This window comes from Accipiter gentilis, chromosome 14 (genome assembly GCF_929443795.1).
Source record: "Accipiter gentilis chromosome 14, bAccGen1.1, whole genome shotgun sequence".
NCBI lineage: Eukaryota > Metazoa > Chordata > Aves > Accipitriformes > Accipitridae > Astur > Astur gentilis.
This window is the reverse complement of record NC_064893.1, coordinates 595960-622576: the sequence shown is the minus strand read 5'-3', so window position 1 is coordinate 622576 and position 26617 is coordinate 595960. Positions and strand designations below refer to the sequence as shown.

Sequence of the window (26617 nt, the reverse complement as noted above, 5' to 3'; positions counted from 1 at the left end):
TGGATGTAAGAAAATGACCAATGCTTCATCACAAAATAAGGCATCTCCTTGTACTGTGGGATACATTACTATAGGGAGCTTTAAAGAAATATGTAAATTAGACATTTGGGTTATAAAAGGGCATGTCCAAGGAATGGATCTGCACAGCTTCCCCTTTTACCATCTATCAGCTACTCTTCAAGCTAAAGAAACTGCGCATATGAAACAAGGTAAAAAAACTGGTACCATAATACTGCTTTGTAGGAATTTTGGGGGGGAATCTGAGTGACAAGTGGGTTAACTGTGCCTTTCATTTTTACAAAGTCAATTTTAGCACAGTAGGTCAACACAAAAAAGGTTAAAAGTGTTAATTAGGTTCCTCCTAATCTCCACCTAATTTGACAGCAAGTATTCCGCACAGAGGTATTGGACAGGAAAGGTCTGAAGGGAGGTGATCTCTTTTGTTAGACTAATCCATGGAGCTGGCAAAAGAAACAAGTGGGGAAAGTTTCTGGGCATACACTTCTCTCTGGCGCTGAACGGAAGGAACAACAGAGCCACCCCTTCACCAAATGCTAACAAGTGGATAGGAAATTACTATCGGAAAGGAGCTGCTGATCTTTAAGAGCCCGACAAACAATATAAGCGCCAATTAGTGTGTACAGCCTTTGCAGCAGGTAGGCTTTCATGTTCTTTTCATCTCACGTGCGGATATGTTGGGATGACTGAAGTCAATGGGAAATTTGCAACAGGTTTTAATAGCATCGAGAACTGATTCATTATAACCTTCTCTTCATAACAATATTGTTTGTGTATATTAGATCTTAGTCTGATTTTGTTCCCATCAACTCATCTGGACTTTATTTGCACCTCTTCTCAGGGTCATCTTGTTTGTGTACATTGTTTATGTAATCTTACAGAAACAGCAACCAACACAAGTCAAAACTAAGTGTTCTTTTAAAATGTACTTCACCTTCTTTTTTAAACCGAGAGGCATAAATTGAAGAGGCATTTTGAAATAAAGCTCAGTTTTTAATGTGAAAATTATTTCAGACATAGTTTGGTCTGGGTTGGTTTGGTTGGGGTTTTTTTTTGGGGGGGGGGGGGGGGGGGGAGGGGTCTGAGGCTAGCATTCCACTGTTCAGCTTAATAAGAAAGTGAAAATTAGATGTAACTAAGCTCAGAGAATTCCACTCATTTATTACTGTGTACTCGGTTTAATTTTAACTTGACCTGGTAAAATACTTTCTAAGAGACCCCATCTCACCTTTAGCACATTATCTTGACTTGCTTACTTCAGGCAAACATTGGCTAGATAGTTCTCTGTTACTGCATAAAGAGAATGTCAAGTTCTTTGTACAAGTGTCTGGTCACATTTCATGATTGCCAAAGTCTAGAAAGAAATCCCAAGTTTGAACAAAATGTTTGGAAACCTTAATCTCCTAGCTAAGATTCCTACCCTTTTTGCTGAGAAGATAAACAGGGAAAATTCTTTAAATATACCAAATGGAACAATGAGGATGCAAATAGTAACATAAAAAGTTGTTTATCATTATTCCACTCTTGGTAAGTCTCACCATTCAATTATAGTTCTATAGGCCTGTGTCATATGTTCAAAACTGGTTTTATACATCTTCACATGGAGGTCATAATTCAAACAGAAAACAAACCACAAGAGAAGCCATCTCTAAGTAGGTCATTATTTTCCTCTTGCACACTGCCTTTTAAAGTTAAGTCCCATTAATGCAAGGATCTACTCAAAAGAGTAAAATAAGGATTGTGATTTTCCAAAGCTAAATACAGTAGTTTCCCAATGGCAACTGTCTTTCCATCCATTATGAATTTCATTTGGCATCCAGACTCTGTCATTAGCCAAATTCCTGTGCATTAGAAGAATAAAAAAGAACACTAATAATGTATTCATTTGTACTGTGCTATATCTTAGTAACACCACAGGGAAGGAGAAATATTTTCATCTTGGAGGTCAAATGGCAATCCACAATAGTAAATAACTGTTGTAACTGTATTGCACAGTCCAATGAACATGGCTTATGCACACAGCAAGGCTTCAAAATATCAGAGATCCCAACAGAGATCCTGCTTTTCCATGCATCCCAAATTTCTTATATTGAAGAACTTTTCAGCCTTTTTCTAAAAATCTTTCATTGAGGTCCTCACAAGACTGTGGCACGTCTGACAAAACCCGTCTGTCCAACCTGCTCTATGCCTATGGCTCAGCCAAAAGCATTTGTTTATTTAAAAGAAAGAAACTTCCACAATGCAAGAACCAAATATGTCACAATATTCACCAATAACCTCCTAAATGACTGTATCACTATCAGTGCTTCTAATACTGTTCTAAAATACAGTGGTTTTCATAGTTTTGTCCACCTACAGCTTTATGAAAACGTTAAAGATGGATGTCTTGTATTGAGCAGAGCCTATTCTTTCAGTTGCCTCACACCTCCTCTCGTAACACCCCATTTTGCCAAATTCTTACAGTAGGAGCTGCATCTTCTATGTTACTTGCCTGTGTCAAGTCTGAAGAAGAGCAGACTGGTTGAAGATCATGCAAAGCAGGCCTTCAGCAAGTTGCCCTTAGCTGCTGGGCAAGAAGGCTTGAAGGAATGAAGGGACAAAAAAACCCAAACAAACAAAAACCCCAAAAAACCCACAACTGAAAGATTTGGAGAATTAGGACTTGGGACAAAGAGGCAGAAGAGTGGACAAGAGAGACAGGCACAAACATATGCTGAAATACTTTCAATTAAGTATGCAACAGTGCTGGAAAGAAGTTCTTCACACATCTTAATTCTGTCATTAGTTAAGTATACATTATGGTATAGTCTGTAATTACATGACCACATACTTTCCCCTTCTCTACAACACTACCTGCACGCAGCAACAGAAGGGAGAGCCTTATTCAGAACTAATGCCTTCCACTGTTTTGCCTTCTCCTTGTTTACTTGTGTGGCCTGCAGACTTGCTCCCTGCATGCAAATCAGAGCTTTGTATCTGCTTGGGCTCTTTAAAAGTACTTTGTTATCTGAATTATCTCACAGGTCATTAGTAAACTATTAAACACATCTCTGAGATAAAGAAGTATGGTATCCCAATTTTACAGTCAGTGCACTGAAATGAAGGTCAAAAGTACTTCTTGCCAAATTTCACTGGAAAACTCTTTTTTTCCCCACAACACTTAATACGGCACTGCATTTTGCCTTTTCAGAACATAGCTCCTATTGACTTCAGCTACAAGTGCGAATAATCATTTATTTTGCATCTCAGACCCAAAGCTGGGGATTCAGAAACCAAGGAGAAAAGAGAGCACACTGAAACGTAAGGCTTACTTGCCTTATCTAGCATCCCACAGGAACACTGTGGTGCAAGCAGAAGACAAAAATCAAATTTTCCAAGGAAGCAATTAGCCAGGAGACCATCCTTTCTCTTTGAATAATACCCTTCCTTACTCAGGACATGCCTTCCTCCAATGCTGTATGCACAATATCCCAGTCACTCCCAGAAAAACTCTCCTGTGCAATGACCGTGACAGAAGTTTCTTGATAAAAGTAACATGATCACGCAGGTTTTGACTGGATACCATGGTCTGCACACAATCCAATACCAAACCAACACTACCAGGGTAAACATCAATTCTGGCTCTTCTTAATTTCCAAGGCCTTCAGCTATAATATTTTTTTAATTGTTTTTTATATGCCTATACACACGCTAGCTCTTTGAAACAGCATGTGATGTTACTGGTAGCAAGGTAGATCATGGTTTCGAAGTTAAACTAAAACCAAATCAATGCAGATGCTGTCATTTTTCCATGTTTTTTTTCCCCTCTAAGGACTGAATAAAAGCACCACCCTCCCTAGCATGTATCACAGTTGTGCTCCGAGCCTGCAGAGGACGATTGTGCATTTGTTTATGCTTTCAAATCTACAGCAGTAGTAACAGGCATCCAGCCACGGATTCACCCTCCCAGCACAGAGTCTGACCTACAGTGGCTTGCCAGAATCTGACCTACAGTGGCTATCTCCAGTAGGAGACAACCAAGGCTGATTTTATCAGTTGAAGTGTCCTTTTAAAGGCACATTGCAGAAGTTTCCCTTTTGTTGGAGGGGTTTTTCACCTGTTCCCCTGCCCCCAAATGCTTAAATTCCTGCCTGCAACACTCTCCATGTCTTCTTTTAAGTTTTTCCTATGGTTCCTCATAGTTCTCTCAAAAGTGCACTGCCACATTCAGCTATTACCAGCTGCAGGAGCCACAGCCTTGGAAATAGCACTACTGTTGAATGAAGGGAGCAAATGCTGCTAAAATACGTATTAAAGGGACACTTTTATGTAATCACTATGCACACATACAAAGGAGAAAAAAAAAGGGGGGGACCCTCTTAGTGGCTGTACAGCTTTCAAGCTACATAAATGGATTCTGTGTGAAACAAGTGTCACCTTTAATATTTTAAATCCAGGCCTGGACACAGCAGTCACATTTGAAGCTGATGACACAAACCAGTATGGTTTTCAGGTATGAAGCAGAGGTTCTTGACAGGTTTCCTTTCAAGTTGTGCACATCAGACCATCAGCTAAACACAAACAGCAATTACTAGAGTATGATCAGAGAGGCTGCTTTCCCCACATGGCCTCTTTCCAGTTCTACCTAGGATTTTTTAATATATTTGTTCTTTGTAACTAGATTATGATATATCCAAAGACTGACATCATCTTGCTGATTATTACCATGCTTGCTTAGGTTGCCCCAGTTCCAAATCTGATTTTAGTGCATCTCTCGTTGCACCAGAAACATTGTGGCTGCCTAGAACAAAATGCTAGGACAGGATCCCTCTAATGATACCAATTTGTTGAAACTGGTTTTGTTTTACTTTCAAGATTTTTGTCTCCGCAAACTTGTGGTTGCATCAGCGTCATCTGTACATCCATACCTTGCAAAAACAAACAGGATAAGCACTCGGTACTGTGCTCAAACTTGGCAAAAATGCAGTCACATCCAGGACTGACCCAAGTCTGTGTAGCGAAGTCATCTGGTAAAGCCTGAATCCAGTATTAATTAATGTGGAACCAAGACCCCAGCCTCTTTCAGTGCACTAACTTAAGCTTAACACCAAGCCTTCCTTGGACCAGATCCAGCTCCCACTGAAAGCAGTGACTTGATTCTTTCCTTACTCAGTCCCTCCTTCACTGGAGTTCTACCAGTCTTATACCTGAACTGCTCCTTTCAGAGACAGGTGAATTGGTGCCAGCAGCTTCCACAGGAACTGGCACAGGCCACATGAACAGAAATACCTTGCCAAAGGTCTGATGGATGCTAAAATCTATTTGTGATTTGACCCCAGAAAAGAGGGCTTGGTCCTCTCTGCAAGGACTCATTTTCTACTGCTTTTGTGGAATTGGAACAGGGGCAAGTGCAGAAATATCACGCTGTTCCAATATGCACTTTATTCAAAAGAAAAACCAAGTTAAAAAATAAATACATACTCACATTTTTTTATATATATATAATTTACATATATATATATATATAAAAGAACAAAGCTGGTATTTATGTATGTCTTTAAAGCATTCTTCTCTTGAAGGGATAATGACATTTCATACATATTCCACCTTAACCTTGAGGTATTGAGAATATTTTGCATTTTTGACCTTTTGTAAAATATCTGCATTCTATCTGAGAGGCATTTTCACCTTCTTAGCATGTCAGTCCTAGTGCTGTTTCTATCTGCACTTGGAGCATGTTCCAGACAACACTTCCCAAAGCTTCTGTTTTCTTGTGTGTCCCCCAAACAGTTCTCTCTTCCCAAGGATACACCATGTCCTGGTTTTGGCTGGGATAGAGTTAATTTTCTTTCTAGTAGCTGGTGTAGTGTTATGTTTTGGATTTAGTATGAGAATAATGTTGATAACACACTGATGTTTTCAGTTGTTGCTAAGTAGTGTTTATACTAAGCCAAGGATTTTTCAGCTTCTTGTGCCCAGCCAGCAAGAAGTTGGGAGGGGACACAGCCAGGGCAGCTGACCCAAACTGGCCAAAGGGATATTCCATACCATGTGACATCATGCCCAGTATATAAACTGGGGAGAGTTGGCCTGGGGGGGATCGCTGCTCAGAAACTAACTGGGTGTTTTTTGGTGCGTGGTGAGCAATGCATTGTGTATCACTTGTTTTGTATATTCCAATTCTTTTTTTATTATTATTGTCATTTTATTATTGTTATTATTATTCTCTTCCTTTCTGTCCTATTAAACTGTTCTTATCTCAACCCATGAGTTTTACTTTTTTTTTTTCTTTCCCAATTCTCTCCCCTATCCCACTGGGTGGAGGGGGAAGTGAGCAAGTGACTGCGTGGTGCTTAGCTGCTGGCTGGCATTAAACCACGACACACCCTGATCTTGTCCAGGAAACCAATGACTTTTAAGGAAACATAACTTTAAACATTTATATGATCATGGAGGAAGATGGAAATCGTATAGATGTGTGTATTCACTACACTAAGGACAGTTACACTAAAGGTCTAAAGGTTAGCAGTGGAACAACAGCACCTAAAAAGGGAGAACTGAAACCTGACTTCAGTGAGAGTTTTGTCTGCTCTAGAGCAAAGGAGAGAGCTTAGGCTTTATATGTGTGCTTTCTTATTCATGCACAGGAAGGTGAAGCTACTGGATGAAGTAACTGACTAGTACAGGATACTTTTTTTTTTTCACTCAGTAATTCAAAATGAATCATTTTAAGACCACACTTACGTACGTCTCCTCTAGGCAAATCACTTGTTCAACACATCAGAAGGTGCCTCAGTGTTGTCAACTACATGCAAGCAGACGCACTGTGACTCGAGTAAATATTGCATTACCAGAAGAAAACAAAAAGAAAAAATCTCTACCGTTCCTGATAGAAGAGAAACTCTTGATGCTACTCAGGTAAGGAAAGGGGCTTTATGAAATTCCCTCTGTGTTTCTGAGGGCTATTCCAAGAATTCGGGGTGCAGGAGGAGCATGGGATCTATACACAAAACTCTGAACTGAAGTCAGAGAGGGCATAAGACTAAAAGAAAAAGCTAAATGCAAGAAGAGCTTTAAAAATATTAAGTACAATTTTTGTCTTTTAGCTTTTTCACAGTACATGGTCTCACTGTATTAATTCTGTTTTTCTTCCCATTTATATGATTTTATTGCTAACTTAATTCAAAACCTGAATATCTGTAGTAGATTTTGATGCAAGTCTTAGGAAAAAAAGGAGGGAAAAGCCTATTGAACAAACATTTGGAGATGTTCAGTTGTTCTGGTTTTGGTAACCTCAATATCTTAATTCTGACATAACTTTCAATATCTATTTAATATTCTGAGGCTCACCACTCTACTAGAATAAACAAATTCAACAAGATTTCTTCTCTGAATTACCCTTTGAAGGTCTTACATTTGAAGAATAATGAAACAGTGATCAAAACGATTTTTATTGTCCAGAAATGTAAATTCAAACCATAATTTTATGTGGTGCCAATAATGTAAGTAACCTCCTATCAGGCTTCTATTTCAAGTCCTTATCTTATTCTGGGCATTTCACACAAAGTATAATCTGCATAGAATAGCATGAAGAAATGCAGCTGTAATTACAATTTACTAAAATTTACACTATCACAAGATCTCTCTTGCAGCACCAGCGTAACAACCTTCCAAGCTATGTAGTACTTGTTTTTGTTAAGGACAAATAGCCATTGCAAGCCTTAAAATCAGTAGGACAAGTTTAACGAGAGACTGTATCTAGGAACACACTGGTGTGAAGCAACAATCTGAAGGAATCAATGTCATCGTGCTAGAAAGTAAATATTTTTATAACTACATCCATAGCAACCACAAAACTCTCCACTTCACCAAAGTGATCCATAATGCTTGACTTGAGAAGCTGATTTAAAGCGCTGAGAAGGTATCACTAGCCATCATTTATCCTGGCCATCAAATTCCCAGGAAGACAAATATATAGTCTTTCTGGGCCATCACTGTACAGAAAACAAACACTCAAGAGACATCTGTGGAAATCACTATACTTGCTTCTTTCAAAACTATAAGTCCTTCTTTCGAAACTATAAGTCCTCTGGGGTCAGGGGCATGTGTTCCATTATAGGAATAAGTATAAATCATCTTCTGTAGGATGTATTTTTACTGCAGTGTCAACTCAGGTGAACTACATCTGAATTAAAGATTTTATGTAACACCACTTATGTCTTACATACTACTTTTCACCAACAGATCTCAGTGTGCCTTACAAAGATTTGTATCCATATTCCATGAACAGAGAAGTCATTCAGAGAAGTTAAGGAGATGCAGATAAATTCATTGTCAGTAGTCACTGGCCAACTAAGGCCAGTGAATCTGTTTCCTGAGTCAGAAGACCCTGTCCTGTTCAGCAAGCATCATTACTTCTGTATATACGTAATTTGGATGAGCTTCCACCACCAAACCTGTCTTCTATGCCAGTTCCCAAAGGGGCCTCTCAGAAATCCAGTGGCATTTTCTATTTTATTCTTTGCACTGAAATAAACGGACCCCAGTTCTTTCCCAGTAAGTGGCAGGAAACCTTGCATGCTCTCTGGTCATGGAGGCAGATGTAGAAGGCAAAGGAAATCTGCCAGCACCAGGTAATTTAGCCTACATTTCAGGCTGCAGTTCTGTGTTCATTCATACTAGATGTGTGCAGTGCTAGGCCAAACAGCATTAAAAAATTAATCTGAACCACGTTTGGGTACATGATTCCATTACTGCTGGATATGCACAGTCAACTTCATCCCAGATTTATGCTGGCTTTAAAGCAGTTACGTAAAAGACAGATAATACCTGATCCATCATAAAACCTGTCTTTATAAAGCTAACTAATTTTGAACAAATTGGCAACAGCAGACTGAGTTAATAGCAGACCAGTGTTTTGCAGCACTGCAAAGAATCTCTTAGTAGGAGCCGTTAAACTGAATTTACTGTGCCATTAAACCACAGCCTCAGTGCAGAAGTAGGCTGGTCACCAGTGCACATGGAAGTCCATGCAGCAGTTAATTCATCTTCACAGCACCCAAATTAGGGAGGTAAGAGCAAAACCTGATCAAGATTCTTCATTTAAGGGACTGAAAGATTTCATTTATGTGGTAACTTTTTGCTTTTCCATTCTCTTTCGTTGAAGAATAACACAGATTTGCCCTTTGCCTATATGGAGAAGAAAGCTCCAGTTTCAGAGGCAGGAGTCACAGACTGCACTCCTCTTGCTGCACACATATCGCTGACTGACAGCGGCAATAATCAAATATTTATGCAGCCCCACAGTGCAAATTCTCAGAACATTTAGCACTGTTGTTTAACACCGGTAGCTTAGCTTTAACATTGTATCCTAATAAACACTGTGTCTGGCAGATGAGTAGCTGCAGTGGTAACAGGTATTACTAAAAACAGTCCTCTTCCCTGTCCGTCTGGCAGGTGTCTCCAGAGCAAGAGCAGCAGATGCAAAGGTATGCTCTTACCACAGCTGCTGCACTTCAGAGCTTGGTGCTTAGACTGAAAATAATCAGGCTACAAACTCCTAAGACTGAAATACAGACACACATATGAGTTTGTCCCATTTACAGGTTTGCAAATCCTTAGCAGATGGATCATGCTGTGCGCTGGGGGTCAGTACTAAGGGTCAGAAATATCCTGAAGAGCTAATCTGTGCAGGCAAGCCACAACTTTTATGTATATAAGATGATCAAAACAGGCAGGAACTGACTGATTTAGGGTACACAACTCCATTACTGCTGAATATGCACAGCCAGTTTTGAAATAGAGATCTTGTGTAAAGCAAGTCATGCTCTCTTAAAGCATATTTTCTCAGAAAAAAAAGAACATACAGAACTGGTGGAAAAGGTTTCATCAAAACCCAATGACAAACATATATATATACACACACATACATATAAACTCACCTATTTGATTTTAATAACTGGTTTTATTTCAGTTAATTCCACATCAAGGTATTCGTTAATGTTTTTCTTCTTGAATTTCACAGAAGCACTGTTACTCTACTCACTTTAAAATACGTGGGGTTAAGAACCAGAAGTATTTCCTCAAAGGCACTTTGTAGCAATACTCTACTTCTGTAGGACCTGCCTTATTGCTTTCAACTTCATAGTAAAACTGCCCTCCATTCTCTCAAATACCTCATCACATACTAGTATAAGTTCATCTACATTAGAGACTTCTGTTGGCACCTTTGAGTTGGCCAGGAACTGTACCTCTTCACGCTGTTGATCAATAAAAACACGTAAGTGGAAGCCTGTTTCACAGATACAACTCTACACTAGCCTACAAAGTCATGTAGCATTGAGGTTCTTTCTGAAGCTGGTAAACGTGTTCTCAAGTACTTATGAAACTTAAACCAAAGCTGGCTCTAAATGTCAATATTAGCAGACTCAAGCATCTCAAAATGGTAGCTGAAGATTTTATAATTATTCCAGGAGTCAAGAATGGCCAACAAGAAACAAAGTCCCCCTAAAAACTACCGTCACTCTGTTTAGAAAGGTAAGCTACACAAATATCATCACCTGTCAACACAAACTAGAAAGCACAATTCCAACAAAAAGTAAGCAGGAGCCTGTCCATGCCCTGTGGCCATGTAACTTCCAGCAGGGCTTGGCAAAAGCCTTGGGCACCTCTCTAACAATCTACAGTGGGATCACTCTTCAGATAAAGTACAGGAAAGGTTCACAGTTCTGTTGTAATTAGTAACTGAAAAAGAATGGAAAAGAAAGCAGCTTTTCTTTCAAAAACTGAGTCTTCTTTATTCACAGATCTACCACAACTCTGACAGTGAAGCATCCCCTGTATTTAACAACTGAAACAAGCCTACAATCACCTACCTACTGAAGATGGCCAGAATTCCCAACCATGCCAGCACACAAGGTACCAGCTGGTAGCAGGCTTTTCACACACTCACCGCTACTTGCCCGCACAGCAGCTCCCATCTCAATCCACGTCCTCTCTCTGACCGCACAGTTCCTGCCAGGGGTCCTACACCGCATTTCAGCCTGAAGCTTTGCTTGGTTATTTTAACTTTTAAGTCAGCAAAAACAACAGTCATTCCACTGCTCTGGTGAAGCACAATGTTTTCAAGCCTTGCAAATGAATCTGGTCAGATAAGTTAATCCTTCCAGCATCACCAAAGCAAAATCATCACACAGGAAACTCAAAAAATTTGTTGGGGCAACCAGCTCTTTAAGTACCTTAACTATTAATAGCATAGATGAGCAGACTTTAAAAGAAATGCATTATTTTAAGCAGAGATGCTGAGTCTTTATTGCTTAAGACACCGACAGCAGGCAGGCCTGCAGAGGTATCCCAGTGTTGCGTTGTTCACTGCCTACCACTAAGACAAATGACTAAACCCCAAACGGCCTGGCCATCTGTATGTTCGTTTACAGCTTATAAAGTACCTGCAAAAAATAAAATCACTACCAAAACCAAAAGGTGTTAGTTCCTATCCTGCTCTGCCCAGGTGTATCTAACCACTAAGAGCCTAAGGAAACGTTTTTCATTGACCAACAAAATGAAGCTAAGTTGCCTAATTAACTCTCACATCACATTTATCTGTGCACTATAAAGTACAAAGCGTGTACAACCAGCATAGTTAAAGAAAAGCCTCCAAAAATCAGTTCCTGATCTACCAAAAGTCATTTTTCCGCTACAGGAGGTGATGATACCGCAAGCGCTGCGGGAGGCTAAAGAGACCGCACGTGCCCTGTATTACTTTTGCAGCTGTCGACAGTTTCGAGGCGGGAGTGCTGTGCCCCCCCCCCGGCCCTGGTCTTTGTTTCCAAGCCTTTTCCCTCCGCTTCACCTGCCGGTACGGACCCCTCGAAGCCGCATCAGGCGACGATGACCCGAGGGGAAACAGCCCGACCTCCAAACAGCAGCGGGAACCCTCCTCGGCAGCGACCCGAAAACCTGAGCTGAGCGCCCTGGGCCGGGCCGCCGCTCCCCCGCCCCTCCGCGCACCCCCCCGGCCCGCTCCTCCATGGCCGCCGCCTCCCTGGGGACACTCACGATCTCGGTCACCATGAGGAGTCCAGGCAGGGTCCGCAGGAACTCCCTGTCGTAGGCGAGAGTGCTGGAGCTGGCCGACAGGTTGGCGGTGAAGGAGCTGCTGGTGGTGGTGACCGTGTGGGAGCGAGGGCGCGGCGGAGGCTCCTGAGGCGGCGGCACCGGCGGCTCCATCCTCGGCGCCGCGGAGCTGCCCCGCGCCGGCCGCCCGCCCGCCCGGCCAGCCTCGAGCCCAGCGGAGGAGGGGGCGGCTGCCGCCTGACAGGCGGCGGGAAAGGCGCCGCCGCGCGCCGCTTTGTGTAGCCCCCGCACCGCGGGCAGCCCCTCGCCTCAGCGCAGAGGGGCGGCGGAAAGGTGCTCGGTGCTCGGCCCCGGGCGGGGAGGCGGGTCCGGTGGGGGGCCGCCCGCCCAGGGGACCGCCCAGCCGTCCCGTAGCTGCCCCCCCGCCCCGGGGCAGCCGCCTTACGGGGCGGGTGCTGGGGACCGGCCGCCCAAGGCCGGCATGGGGGACGCCGACCCGGGGCTGGTGTTGCGGGGGTTCCTCGGCGCTAGGGAAGGGCCCTCTGAGGGGGCGAGGCGGGGCCCCTCTGAAACCATCGCCTGACCTCCCGGACTTTCATACACCGTCGGGACCACGTCCGCTTCCAGTGCGGGCGAGGAGCCAAGCTGAGCCGGCCATCCTCTGGAAGAACACCCTGCGGGAAACCATGCTGTAGCCTCATGGGTGAGCGCGGTTTGGGGGGTCCAACCCCAGCCCCCTGCCATTGTCGCCCATCTAGACTGTTGCCCCTGGCTCCACGGGCAGCAAACGTTGACGGGTGACGTGCTGGCGCTGTGGGCTGTCATCCCCGCTGGCTGCCATCGCTCATTGGTGGCACACTGTTGGGAGAGAAGTGCCCACGAAGTGCCACGGGCGGGGAACGAGAGATTAGGAAGTACCGCAGCCCTCTCAGAGCTGGAAATGGGGATTTAGCTGGGATCTGCCAAACAACCAAGAGTCTCCATGATGCAAAAGACTTTTAAAAAGCCATGAAGGTCACTAGAAGTGGAAAGAATGAGGTTATTATTGGCCTACTACCTGACAGTGTCAAGCTGTTCCCTAACCTATATTTTTTAGTACTTTTCCAGTCTAAACTGTCACCTTTAAAGAAAAAAAATCGTTTCTGGGTCATTTAAGAGCTTCTAAAGTGATCTTCCATTCCACAAAAAGTATGGTGTTTCAACAACAAGAAAGCAGGTTATAGGTTGTTTTTTTCAACGTTCAGGAATTCTCGTTAGCAAAGCATTTGCATGTGGCAGCTCAGTAAAAATGAAGTGTTTTCCATATGTCTGGTGGCTATTGTCCTCAAGTTGTTTACTGCTGCTCTCCCACTGGCTAACAAAGGATGGATTTTGCAGTATTACCTTTCCACAAGGGATTGAATCAGCTGGGGAGGGAGGAGGAGGAGAAGGACAGACTTTCTCCCAGAAATACGGGAAACGTGAATTACCCAAAGGAACTGGTTCTTGTGCATGATTGTGCCTCCACTCACAGTGTAAGTGTGTCACAGCACAGGCTCCATGGGCTTCTTGGAATGTGTGTCTTGGCTCGGGCTCTGTGGAGCCTCTGTGGTACTCATAGGCACTGGTGACTTTTTTATTTAAGATGGCAGAAGAAATCCAGCAGAGTTTTGTAAACATCAGGTGCAGGTCATCAGAGTGAGATGCCAGCCACTCAGCATATGACATGACAGAGAGGTCATATGATTTCTTTGTGAGGAAAAAAAAAAAAAAAAAAAGACCATTAGCAAACCACGAACTCAAAGCATTTAACACAACATCTCAGTCATGAATGAGGAATTTTACACTTTTTGGCAAAACCATCATTTTTTATGGAGTTACCAGCATTTCTGTATTGGTTGCATTCCTATTTGATCCCTTTCTCTTAAGTAAGAGCTGAGATTTTAAAGGAACAGAACACATCTGTGCACTGGTCTGTTTAGAGACCTGTTTCAACTGGCTTGCAAATAAAAAGTGCTTTATCTGATTGTTCAGTGCTGCCAAGCTTCCTTCCAATGCCAGAGCCACTTTGAGGTGCTGTTTGTGAGGATCCATTGTAACAGCATGGATTTTCTCTGAAAGACTCTTGTCTTTTCAGTTTCCCACCTATAAGATCAGTACGTAAAAAGTGAGTAAATGTCGGACTAAAATTCACGCCAATAGCAAAATTAATACAAATTTCAGAATGGTCTGAGTCATTCACATCACTCCCCCTTTGAGACCTGATTTATTTTACACTGGATGTCTATTCTCACCATGTTTCCAAGATGTTATTCAGTGGTCTCAGTTTTGATGCATAATGCTAAAACTCTGTATTTATTTTGCTCCCTAAACTTCTGGAGGTCAGTGTTGTTTCTCTTTCAACCATCACAATCAGAGCAATTAAGTTTCATTGCTTTTGGTCTGCAAATCTATCATCTGAGCATCCCAGGTCCTGTGGAAAAAGAAGTAAAACAGATAGGGAACCATTTGTTTTCTGTTTCAACTATATTACATCTATTAATATAGCATAAATTTTCAATGTCTGTTGTAGAGGTCTAGTATAATGACTAATTCCACAAGAATGGGACAGCTACATCTCTGAACAACTTCCCTGAACCCTGGCTGCCACTCTGAACTCCTTAGTTAGCACATTTTTCTCTGGCAAACATATTCGAAGAATAAATTTTACTTAAAAAAGGGCAAACACTCCAGAAGCTTTTCTATATCACTGATATTCCAGGAAGCAAATTTCATTCTTTAACTTGACAACATAACACTTCACATTTTGAATGTTAACTGCAAGGATCTAATTTTTTGTTTTGCATCCTTGCACTGAAGGCTAGAACTGGAAAGCGTGCAGGGACCACCTGAGCTTAGCTAGATTTTTTTACATGTAGATAGCATCAGAAGCAAAATAATTGAATGCTGCTGCTTGAACAATCAACCTTTTATTACAGAACTACCAAGAGAGAAGAAGGTGGCCCATTTTCTGTGTTTTAAATTAACCTTTCAAGGGAAGGATTGGTGAAGCTTTTAAACACCGGTCAAGATTGTAACCTCTGTTCGTCAACTATTATAATAAAGTAAACTGTGAGTAGGAAAAAATATGTAATTCAGTGAAGCCTTTCAATGTAAATGTTTTAGTAAAAGCAAAATAGCTGACAGAAGTGTTATCAGGTTTCTAAGTAAATGGCTTATTCCTGAACATCTCAACATCTAATTAACAGATTCTTCCATTTAAGCTGGTTTGGTTCTGGCAAACTGGAAGTGCTAATTAAAGTAGACTCACAGGCCCAAGGAGCAGAGCTGACTGGAATTTCCTGAACTGGTTTTCTGTTTTTGAAATACAGCTTCCCTTCCCCCCTCCCAAATCCTAGAATTTTCAAATGCCAAAGTTATTCAGACTTTTTTTTAGGCAAGAAAAACAAGTAAACATAAAAAAGGAAAGGTGATTGAGATTTTTCACTGGTCATCAGCAGATTTCAGTCAACAATAAAAAGTTATCGTTTTTAAACGACCTAGGAGTGATCTAAGAAAGCCAAGGGAACTTACCCTGAAGAGGGCAAGAAAGGAATTGTACTTTCCGTGGAACCCAGGTCTTATGTAAGGAATATGGATTCATGTTGGATGTCCAGGACAAATATTCTCACCCTTGACATCCCACTGTGCTAATCTGAGGATGAGATATTTTTAGTTAACATTAAATCAAGAAACATTTGGAATATTTCCTAATGGCTTTTCGGAATCAGCAAAGTGTAGGCTTTGAGCTACAAACACATTTAAGTAAACAATTAATAACATACATTACTCTTTTGCAGCTTATGACCGTATGGAAAAACTGATTTATACTAACCCAAACCAGAAATACTTGATTTGTACTTTGGTAGTGACGTGCTATAGGCATGCCTAATGATCAATCAAGGCAAATGACTCTGTGTATGAACCAGTATTTTGCAAAGTAATGATGGTTTTCATGATTGAGATACTTGGATCTTCTAATGTTGCTGCAACAGAGACAGAATAGATGAGATGCCCATATTTTCAAAATGGCTATTATTCTGCAAATCTGTAGAGGATCTGTGTGTGTACATGGTGTTACTGAACACAAGGCTTGTTTGGTTTTGCAGCTTGGGCACCTCAAAATTAACAAACATAAAACCAATACCAATTGAAGCTATGGTCTGAGTAATGACTGCATGGCATTTGATCATCACATACATGTTACTACCCTAATGCTGGAAAATGCAAATTTTAGCTGCTTATATTCTATACTCCTTTTCTTGCAAATATTTCTTTCTTTACATGATGCTTACTTGAATTATAAGGACAAAGGCCTGACTGTAGACACACAGACATTTTACCTGCCAAAAAGCTGTCTTAGAACATATGCACTGCCATACAGAGAATTAACTCCATGCTGTCAACAGTAATATGCTGACTTTAAGAATTTTTCTTTTTTTTCAGTTTTGAAACCCATTATCATGACACTAAGTAAACTGTTTGGTGATACAGACTGTGCTAAGAAAAGAAATCATGAAGTACATAAGCCATGTATTTTCTGTGCATTAGCCTTTCACCAGTTGTTTATCTGCTCTGGGAATCTAAAAATCCCTCCCAGCCCTGAAACACAACTGTGTCTTAGATACTGTGCTGAGGAAAAATTGCTTACTTCCTCTAGAGCCAATTTGTACTTAGAACACTGTCCCTGCACGCTGTACATGTATGCTTAACTTCAGGGCAGAGAGCACATCTACTCAAATTAAGAGAAGAGTTTGTAGTGAGAAGTACAAATCTTCTCATAATTGGAGTTGTGGTTTTCAAACTTTGGGGTCGGGGACCTCAAATCTGTAATGCACCTGCAAGAATATGCCCATATTTTATTTCACAGGCTGCTCCTCAGCTGCCTTTCTCTACAGTAAGCCTGCAAGCACAGCTCAAAGTGCAGCTCATGGCCATGCCTTCTCACACCTGCAAATCACAAGTCACCTGAATATTCAGGAGTGTTCGGTGTCATGCTGTGTGAGGAAGGAGCTTATTCAGCCCCCAAGTGTGTCCAGACAGGCTGTCCCTGAGGCACACTCATAAATACTTTCATTGGGGTCACTGGTCCTCCATAGGCCTTTAAATATTACTATGGCACAAACACATACTAGTGATTATAGTACTTGACAATATAAACGTTTCCACTGAAGACATGTATGCTTTCTACTCCTTGAGGATGGTATTTGTCTAAGTGTTTATGTAAATCACAGCAGGTAATGTTTATACAGTGGAAAACAGCTGGAGGAAAAGATCACATTTAACAATCGTCAGTTATACTTGGGTTTAGATAATTAATGAAAGACTGAACAACTCCACCACGGTTTCATCACAACATCATCCATGTTTAGGGAGAGAGTTTACAGCCACCTCATAACTTCTGGCATCAACTTGCTTGCAGCTTAGCCCTGAAACAAAACAAAACCAAAGAAACGAATCTCCCTAGCACAAAACACAGTCAAATTTAACTCAAAGCAGGACACAGAGGCACAGGCACCAGTGTTTTAGAATATACAGAGCACTGCTCATGACTATAAATAATTATTGGATGCTTTCATAGCATTAGTGTTAACAGATATGCACAAAACCAGCATGCAAAGCTGCTGATACCTGGTCAAGTTTTGTGGCAGTACATGAAAAAATAGCTGCAGAGATGCAGGACACTTAGTACATTCTTCTGTTCTAGGATCCTGAAAATAGCTATTGCAAGAGAAATGGGAGCTTGGAGAAACAGGAGATAAATAGAAGAGAGAATGATTTCTTCATTATGGCTGCATGTATTTATGGGGAACAGTGTTTTCTGTTGCCTGTCTAGCAAAAGCTGCTGGAATTTTTAAATTAATCAGAAAGCCAAATTTTATTAAATTTCTCTATTCACTTAGTCTGCTTTGAAAACTGCAGGCTTTGGGCTGTGTGAGAACGGTGCATGCTATCAGACTACAGAGCAGTCAGAGGATGGATGATGGGCTGAATTCTGAAGGGACTGGAATTTCCTCAGAACAAAGGTTTATCCCATTTATGACATGTCTTGAGAAAGCTTATCCTGTCAAGTCATTTATCACCCTCCTAACTAGCTACTGAGTGCGTATAATGGTTCTTTGCTAGATCAGTGAGGGAAAAAAGAATTTCAGAAGAAAGGAAGGTTTTCATTTAGGGATTTTAGGAGATTTAAAGAGCTGATAGGAGTTAGGCTATCTAAGCTCTTTGAACCATGAGAAAAAACATATCAAGAAGGATTTTAGTAACTGCTCATAGTGCAGCTAAAATACAGCCTTTCTACTGAGGGCATCCTCATTACCTAGATATTTAAATTATGTGAATTGGCACAGCCCTGTGGTTTGCAGTATTAGATTTGGAGTAAGTAGAGGATGCTCTGATGTGGCTCTAATTACTAATATCAAGGTGAATTAAGTCCATCATATATTTATGAATGTCTAGCTTAATGCTAACTATGAGACAATTCTGACATGACATTTGTTATAACACAGGTGTCCCTATAAGCCCCACAATTAAAAAGCTGCGTTTCCTATGAAATTTGAGGTTGGCTCACCTTAATGTTCAAGGACGTTCAGACTCCATTGAAAGTACTTGCTGAAGTGGGGGTATTTGTAAGATCAATCTACTCCATGTAGCTTTTTTCTACTAAGAGGGTATCCCCAGTTAGCACATTTTCTTGGCATTTACAAGAATTTGACATCTTTTAGTACTCTTCCACTCTGTCATGTTCAGGTGGAATTGACCAATAGTTTAAAAGACTATGAAGGAGGATGAGGACAGGTAGTGCAATAGCTTAACCTTCATCTCAGCACATCAGAAAACTGTTTATATATATATATACACACACACATACACACACACACAGAGACATACCTATATAATTGAAAGAATGTCTCCTAGACCCAGACAATTATTTAAAAAAAAAAAAAAAGTAGTCACTAAATATATAAAATATATGATCTTACAAAAGCAGTATGGTTCTCCAAGTATGCCAATCAAATAATTTCTTACTTGTGTTCCTCGCAAGGATTCAATCAGGAAACAAGCTGTATCAGTGTGTGCAAATGAAGGTCATGCATCAAACTGCTGTGTTTTCTTTTTAAGTGGTATTATGATTACTATTTCAGTGAAGTACTAATACGGGACATCATATTTTCATGATTCATTGTTCAAGCAGGCAGTAAAAGGAAAAACATCAAAGTTAGCAAGGATATATTCAAACCAGGTGTTACTTTGATGAAATCTGAGATTATTTCTTGCATACAAGCATCCCTCTTGTGCTGGAAGCTGACTTTTATAGGCTGTCTGAATTCACTAGTGAAGGATTTCTTGGTGTAATTCACAAGTAAGAGAAATATGAGTAAGGGGATTACTTAAGTTCATCAGTGCTGAAGTGCAGGATTTAATAAATTATCTTAATAAATAGCAATGAATGACATGGATATTTTAAGGGATATTTCAAGGTATCTATCTAACTGGAAGATGAGTTATAGGTGACATCCTGCAACCCGCAAAAGTACTCCCACATGTAAGGCAACCAACAAGAAGAAAAAAACACACACAGAGAAAAGGGGGAAAAAAAAAGATGCTGGTGAAAGCATCTCTACTACAAAGACAAGTATTCAGTTGTGTCTTCTTACAAGAGCACAGAAAGTGAGCCATGAAGATGCATGACAATTGCCTCTCTAGGAGAGGGGAATGGAGGAGTTGCAGATCCACAGTCTACCTCATCTGAGTGCGAGAGATACAGTTCAAGTTCACCTCCAAATTTGGGAAAGTGAAGAAGTGGCAGGTCTAGAAGGACTACATCCCCCACACGCTTGCTCTATACATATCCTTGCCTTGGAAAAGAAACCATTATTTCACAGTATTCCATTAACGTGATTGAAAATAACTTTTAGCAAGCATCAGCTGTAAGATGAGGGACAGAGAGAGGCATAGTCTCTCCATTCGCACTACATAGAGAAGCTGTGTGTGTGTGGTAGTGAATTCCCTGACATAAGTTATGCCAAAAAAAGCCACCAATGCAATATAATCAGTCAGCAATACTGGACTAAAGCAGATGCAGTAAGCTGTGTTTGCTCAAAGGCAGTATAGAAAATAAAAAAATTTGCCAACCCAAATCACCACCAACCCCAAATACTCCAAATCCATATCAAAATGCATATGAAGGTCAGCTCTTTCTTGAGATCTGCCTACTGGATTTCAATATATTTTACTAATCATCTCAAGCCAGATAATGCTTTTGAAAGCAAAATAATCTTTCCAAAACTCTATCTAGCTACACAAAGACTTGTGACTAGGTAAGCCCAAGAAAACTGCATTGAACAGAGAGAAATTGTATGTTAACACTAATACTTCGCAACTGAAAGCAGACTTGGAAATTAAGCATTTTCCCTGTTCAAGTGTTGTTTGTGTGCATGCATACATTTCCTTTTTTAAAACTTGAATTTAACACACAGAAACAGGTAGGCAGCAAGCAGTCCTGCGGAATGAAGTCACTGATTCCTTAGGACATGTTCAGCACAATCAGCGATCCCAGAAACTACCTTGTAACAGCCCAGCTGAAATGCTTTCATCCTGACTCAAGCAGGCTGCCTCAAATAGTTTAGGTTCCCTGCTTATTTACCCTATAACTTCTGTGACAATAAACCGCATTGTCATTTCTAGTGATGCATTCAAGAGGGAGTCATCTGAGGCTTGATTACCTGGTGCAGAGTTCCCAGTCATTGTAACATAATGAGTTTTAAATTAGTCTAGTCCAACTCAGTAATTAAAACAAAGTACCTGGAGCTGTGCTTCTTACATTTTCCCATACCAAGCCTTTCCACTCACTCTGCTTCCTAACATCCAGTCTGGGCCTAATTACTGTCCCAACATTAGAGGAACAGAGATGTTCAAACCTCCCAGTACCTGCTTACCACTCCTTGGATGATCCCCTGCCTCAGCCCGCATGCTGACATGACAGGTTCTATCTAAATGCGATCAGTTCACAGAAGTGCTTCTTGTGCCCCCATCACCATAATATGGGATAATTCACAAATCATATAACCAAGTCCCCTACTCTTCACTTTAGAATTGATTACAGTAGCAATGAGAAAACCAGTGATGCTGGCTTTGTGCTGGGGAGAGCTTGTATACAACACAAAAGTTCTCAGGTGGAAGGAACCAGCAAGAATTCCAGCTCACTTGTGGATCAGGACCTATTTTAGATGGACAAAAATGCACCAGGAGTCAGGAGTGTCCCTGGAGTGTTCTTGCTCAATTTCTATCATTTAACCTCAACCTCTGGTAACGCTAGGCCACAGCTGCTGGTAGCATTATAATATTTGGTTGTTAAGATCACACAAAAACCTTAATAGCCAAGGTTATGGGTACCTTGCTGTTACTAGGGCTCCCACTTCTAGCTCTGAATCTGCATTCACAAGAAAGAAGGAAGAAAATTCCCCCAAAATTTCAGAAAGAACATTTTGAGGAGCTTTGCTTTGAAGGCTTATCTCCGAGTACTTAGTCAGACCTAATCCTGCTTAGTTTAGCTCTGAGAAAAATCACGAACTCATGAAGAGGTAGCCAACGCTTCTCATTATTCCTCACTTGTTAAATGCAGCATGTGCAAGAAAGAATGGGGGTCTTTACCCCAAGGACGTTACAGTTATTTCCCTTGCCAGCCTTTCTCATGACTATCTGCATTTTTCTGAACTCTTATAATCCTACTGCAAAGTGAGTAAACTGCATATTTCCTCTGTATAAGCTGTCTAGAGTGCATGAACAACATATTTTTCTCATCTGAAGAGTTTTCCATCTCTTGCTTGGAGAGTGATACATGGAAGGGAGGGGGAACTTCAACAGCAATTGATATATCTCAGTGCAATTTGATAATACCAAGTGTGCTTGTGAAATCTCTCTTCCACTTAAGCAACTGCTTAGCTCTCCGAGGAGACATTTCCCAGGTTTTCGTTTTGAAAAGAACATTGCTGCACTAAGCTGTTACCGTGAAGCTGCGCCTGGTACAAAATGACAGGCCAAAAGGGGCTTGAATCACTCCTCCACTCCTCCTGCATTTTAGTGCATGTTCTTGCATTACCAGCTCTCACACTGGTTAAAACTGACTTGTCTCACTCCCTATTTTCCAACAACTGCAATATTTTGAATTCTGTTCCCTCTCTTCTCCACACATAGTACATACAAGTCACACTTAAAACAACTTACCTGTAGGGTAGGCAGTCCAACCCCATTCCACTCTCTTCTCTCATTTCTAATCTGATTGCTTTCAGAAAGCTAATTGTGCCTGCTAGGAAACACCTCTGCTGCTTGAGAATGCCCAGCACTGTCAAGAAAACCACATTGTATTTTGCAAGAAAAGCTACACCTAGAAATTGTCATAGTGGGTAACTGCACGTTCCTCTGCCAAATGGCTACAAGCACCCAAATTACAAGTTTCAGAATATATCTGTGAATAATGTATAGTCATGGATAAGTTGGAGACAAAATTTCTGAGGAAAAAAAAAAATTATTTAAATGAGTATTGTAACTAGGTACACTAAAGGTTAAGTGTAGGATACTATGGCTTTAGAGTAGGAATACATTAGAATCTACTTAAGCAGCTTTTGTTATAAAGTTTAAGCACTCTGGCTGGGTGAAGAAGATCATTGCTAGGTACCAAGATTTTGGTGTGATCACATATTCTAGAGACTTAGAGTGGCCTGAGCAACTGCACCAGGCAATAAATACCACTAAGAAAAAACTTGAGCTTCTGCTGTTTTAAAACAGTGAATAGATGAATAAAGATGTAAATGGCAGAATGATTAAACCCAACAGCATGAAAGTTTGGAAGCCCTTATTCCACCCTTAACCTCTCTAATGGGCAACAAACATAAGACAAGGCTAAACGCAGATGGCAATATGCTGATCTTTTTTTGCCATGCTGGCTAAAATTCTGGAAATAACAAAAGGTATTCCTTCTCTGTAGTAGCCTACAACCTGAAGAAAAGTGCAGATGAAGAAAACTGGAGGATAAGACTAAACACAGACAAGGGTAGACTGTCGTGACTAAGTGCTACTGCAATTACGACCTAACTTAAAGCTTGGAGAAAATCATGCTGATGAAGGCTACATTAAAAAAACAAAACAAAACAAAAACAACAAAAAAACCACCACCACCACCCCAAATGAAGCATCTTTGTCACATTCAAATGCAACTCTGCACAGCAAGTTAAAATTAGAAAAATCCCCAAACTGGGTTTAAATACACCACTAAAAACACTTGTACAAAACCTGGGCTTTAATCCAAAGCCCAGGCACAGCTGAGGCTGTCTCTGCTCAGCTATCACGATACAGAGCAGCTTGTTTTGAGCTCACTTTGCTAAAATGCTTTCAAGTCAGTATTTTGAGCCATCAAAATCATGTATCACAATACATTTTGGTTTATCCTTGATGCAACAATAAAGAGTAGGTACCACAAAAAAGAATAGCATGTTTAAAAAATTTCTTACAGAAACTGGGATGTGATGCAAGTATTTTGTGTTTGAAGTTTGCATTTTAAATACTAACTAATCCTTCATAAATATCTCTATGTTACTATTTACATAGATCAGGAACCCAGCCAGTGCTTGCTAGCAGATTTGGCTCACTTTCCAGTTCTATCCAGCCTTCAAAAAGCAAAAAAGCAAACTAAAAATCCCCAAGGTTGTACCTCCTGAGCCCACCACATGCCTGTGCTCAGTAATCATCAAACTGAAAGATATTCACTAAGTCCTCAAAAGAAACTATTCAGAAAGAATCTATCACACTGAGAGCTGAAGCATGTTTCAGTGACAAGAATGTGATGCAGTAGTTTGCAATTTTTAAAATGGGGTTTATAATGAACCTGGATTTGGAGAAAGAAAGAGCAAACTAGTTCAATTAATGTCATTATTATTTTTACATAAACATGGAATATACACTGTTTTTTACAAAAGCGGCATTTCAGAGCTTCAATGGCCAGTGGCATAGATGTGATAATATTCCCCTAAAATAGTAGCAATGTTTTCAATTAATCCAAGCTGACTTACTGCCATTCCAGAGATTGTAGGATGGTCTGGAAGAGATCTATGACCTAGCTTCATAGCAAAACAGCTTTAAATGAAGGGATGGACTCAGCTGGTGCAAAGGCACCTGAACATCAGTCCTCCTGTCATCCTTGCTAAAAGCCTGTGCCAAATTCCCAGCCCCTTACAAGGCTTACTTGTGCACACAAACATTCAATAGAAGGTAGGTAAGGGTTTACCTGTATAGATGAGCATATGCATGTGCATACACACAGCCCCCTTTTGATATGAAGAATGCTTCTTAAGGTTCGCTACAAAATAGCACATACAGGTGCAGCTCCATAAAGAGGAGAGGGAAGCTGGAATAGATACAAAGAAAAGCTGTAAGGTGAAAGACACTTAAATGACTCCCATCCAGGTAAGAAAATGAAACATGCAGTGTAGTGACAACAAGCAGCACTAACATCACAGAGTGCAATATGGATTATACTGACCAGACTTTGGCAGTCGCCCCTACCTAAACAATTAAGACTGCTCACAGGTCAGAGCTGTGCTTTATTTATTACCCACTAATTTCTTCAGCATGAGTTACAAGAAGGACATGCATTTAAAAGCAGTAATTCATGCTGTTTCTAGTAACTTACTGAAATAATCAACATATGGTTCCCAGTGCTCCCTACAATTACCCTTCACAACATCTCTCTAAAACAGATACTGTAGGTAATAGGTAAATATAACAAATAGGTAAATTCAATTTATGCATGGGGAACTCTGACAGAAATACCATTCTGCTGGGCATCACCCTACTGTTCTCCTCCTAAAACCCAGTTCTGCAATTGCTTTCAATAAGAGCAGGACTAGGCTGATAGACTGAGAGTATCTGAAAGTCCCTACCCAAAGCATATGGCAGGAATCGGAAAAAAAGTCAGAATAGACTGATTAAGAGAACTAGGTTTCATTTAATCTGAATGCCAAACACCTCTCCTTTGCACATGCTGGGACTGAAGGCAGATGCTCTTCTCATCCATTATTCAAAATAGAAGTGTTACCTTTTAGTGCTCAGATTTCTATCAGCTCATGGCAAATCACAGGAGAAAACTCCATGCAGCCAGGAGGCAGGCAGAAGAGAAATAGTTTTACACTTTCTAATAATATGAAGTGCTACGTGTTCTGGGACAACATTTTATTTCAGCATTAACCAGCCCCTGTGATATCTATACACTTCATTCATACGACTCCAGCCTTACAATGAAGTCCCAGGTGGGAGCATTATGAAGCAGCATCAGCACAGACCGTTGGAAACTGCGTTCTTGTCTGCCGTGTTTCCTGTACCTCAGGGCCAGCCTGGGTGATATTTACAGTCAGACTATCAAAGACACCCAGCCTGTAAGCACTGATTTAGTGAGAAAGCACCACCCCTTCAGAAGATAATGCCCATATGAAAGAAATGTATCCATCCTAATTCTCTTGTGATGTTTTTTACTTCTCTGTTGACTCAGACTTACTAGAATTAAAGGCCCTTTGGATGCTATGTTTTACATACCTACATATTTATTCTACTAGTCGATTTCATGCATTCTTAAAATAAATACAATTTTGAGCTAAAAGTACAATGAGAAATGACCTAATGGCTGAAACTCTGGCTTAAAATTAGGAATAAAATGCACCCAGTCACAGGTTGGCTAGGCAATGACCTTTACCTGTCTCAGTATCCCTGTCCGTAAATGAGAAATTAGGACATTGCTCTCATCTTGTGAAAGGCTTTGAGACTTTCAGACAGACAGCGCGTTATTCTGTTCATCAAAACCCCCATACTTCTTTTACAGTATGGTGCCCCACAACTAAATAGTAGACCTTCCTTTCCCTGGTTAAACACTTGTGACACCTCCCACCCCTTTAGCTGACGTAAAAACTGACAAAACTGAACACAATGTGCTCTCATCATTTTCCAGGCTCTTGCAACTTCAAGACGCAACAGAAACGAGCATTGCTGGACACACATTGCAGGAACCCAAGTGGTGCTGAAAAATCTCTCAGACCATATCATCCAAGAGCTGAGGTGGTGGCTGTTGCCCTGTACTGGGAGGGTGTTAGATGACAGGCAAGACATGGCCTTGGGCAGAGGTAGTAAGATGCTGGGTGTTTTATAGCAAGCTCCTTCTCTCACTTCCAGTGGATCTACAACACATGCATCTGGTGCTGAACTATAACCATCTCCAAATACAAGGAACACAGTGTAAGACAGCTGCAGTCATACAGGAACCTAAGGAAATTCAGAAATAAATGGGAAGAAAAGTAACTGCGGGCAGGGGGAACTGGTCACTTACCCACCAGTGCCCTCCAGTGGCTCACACAGCAACTCAAGGAACTGAAGATGAGAACCCTTTTTCAGAGGTCAGCCACCATGATTGTTTCACTAATGGACAGAAGTGAAAACGCTAACATCTGGATGCCAGATAGCTCTTTTTAAAATTTAAGGTCTT

General features: G+C 41.0%; 1 protein-coding gene across 1 annotated transcript in view; it reads right to left on the bottom strand.

Moving 5' to 3' along the window:
* CMTM8 (CKLF like MARVEL transmembrane domain containing 8) overlaps window positions 1-12415 on the bottom strand; it is a 36575-nt gene extending 24160 nt beyond the window's left edge. Inside the window, exon 1 of the mRNA XM_049816945.1 lies at window positions 12055-12415. Within this exon, the coding sequence (XP_049672902.1) occupies window positions 12055-12225 (171 nt within the window). The 5' untranslated portion in view covers window positions 12226-12415. The remainder of the gene's footprint in view (window positions 1-12054) is intronic.
* Between the last annotated feature and the right edge of the window lie 14202 nt (window positions 12416-26617).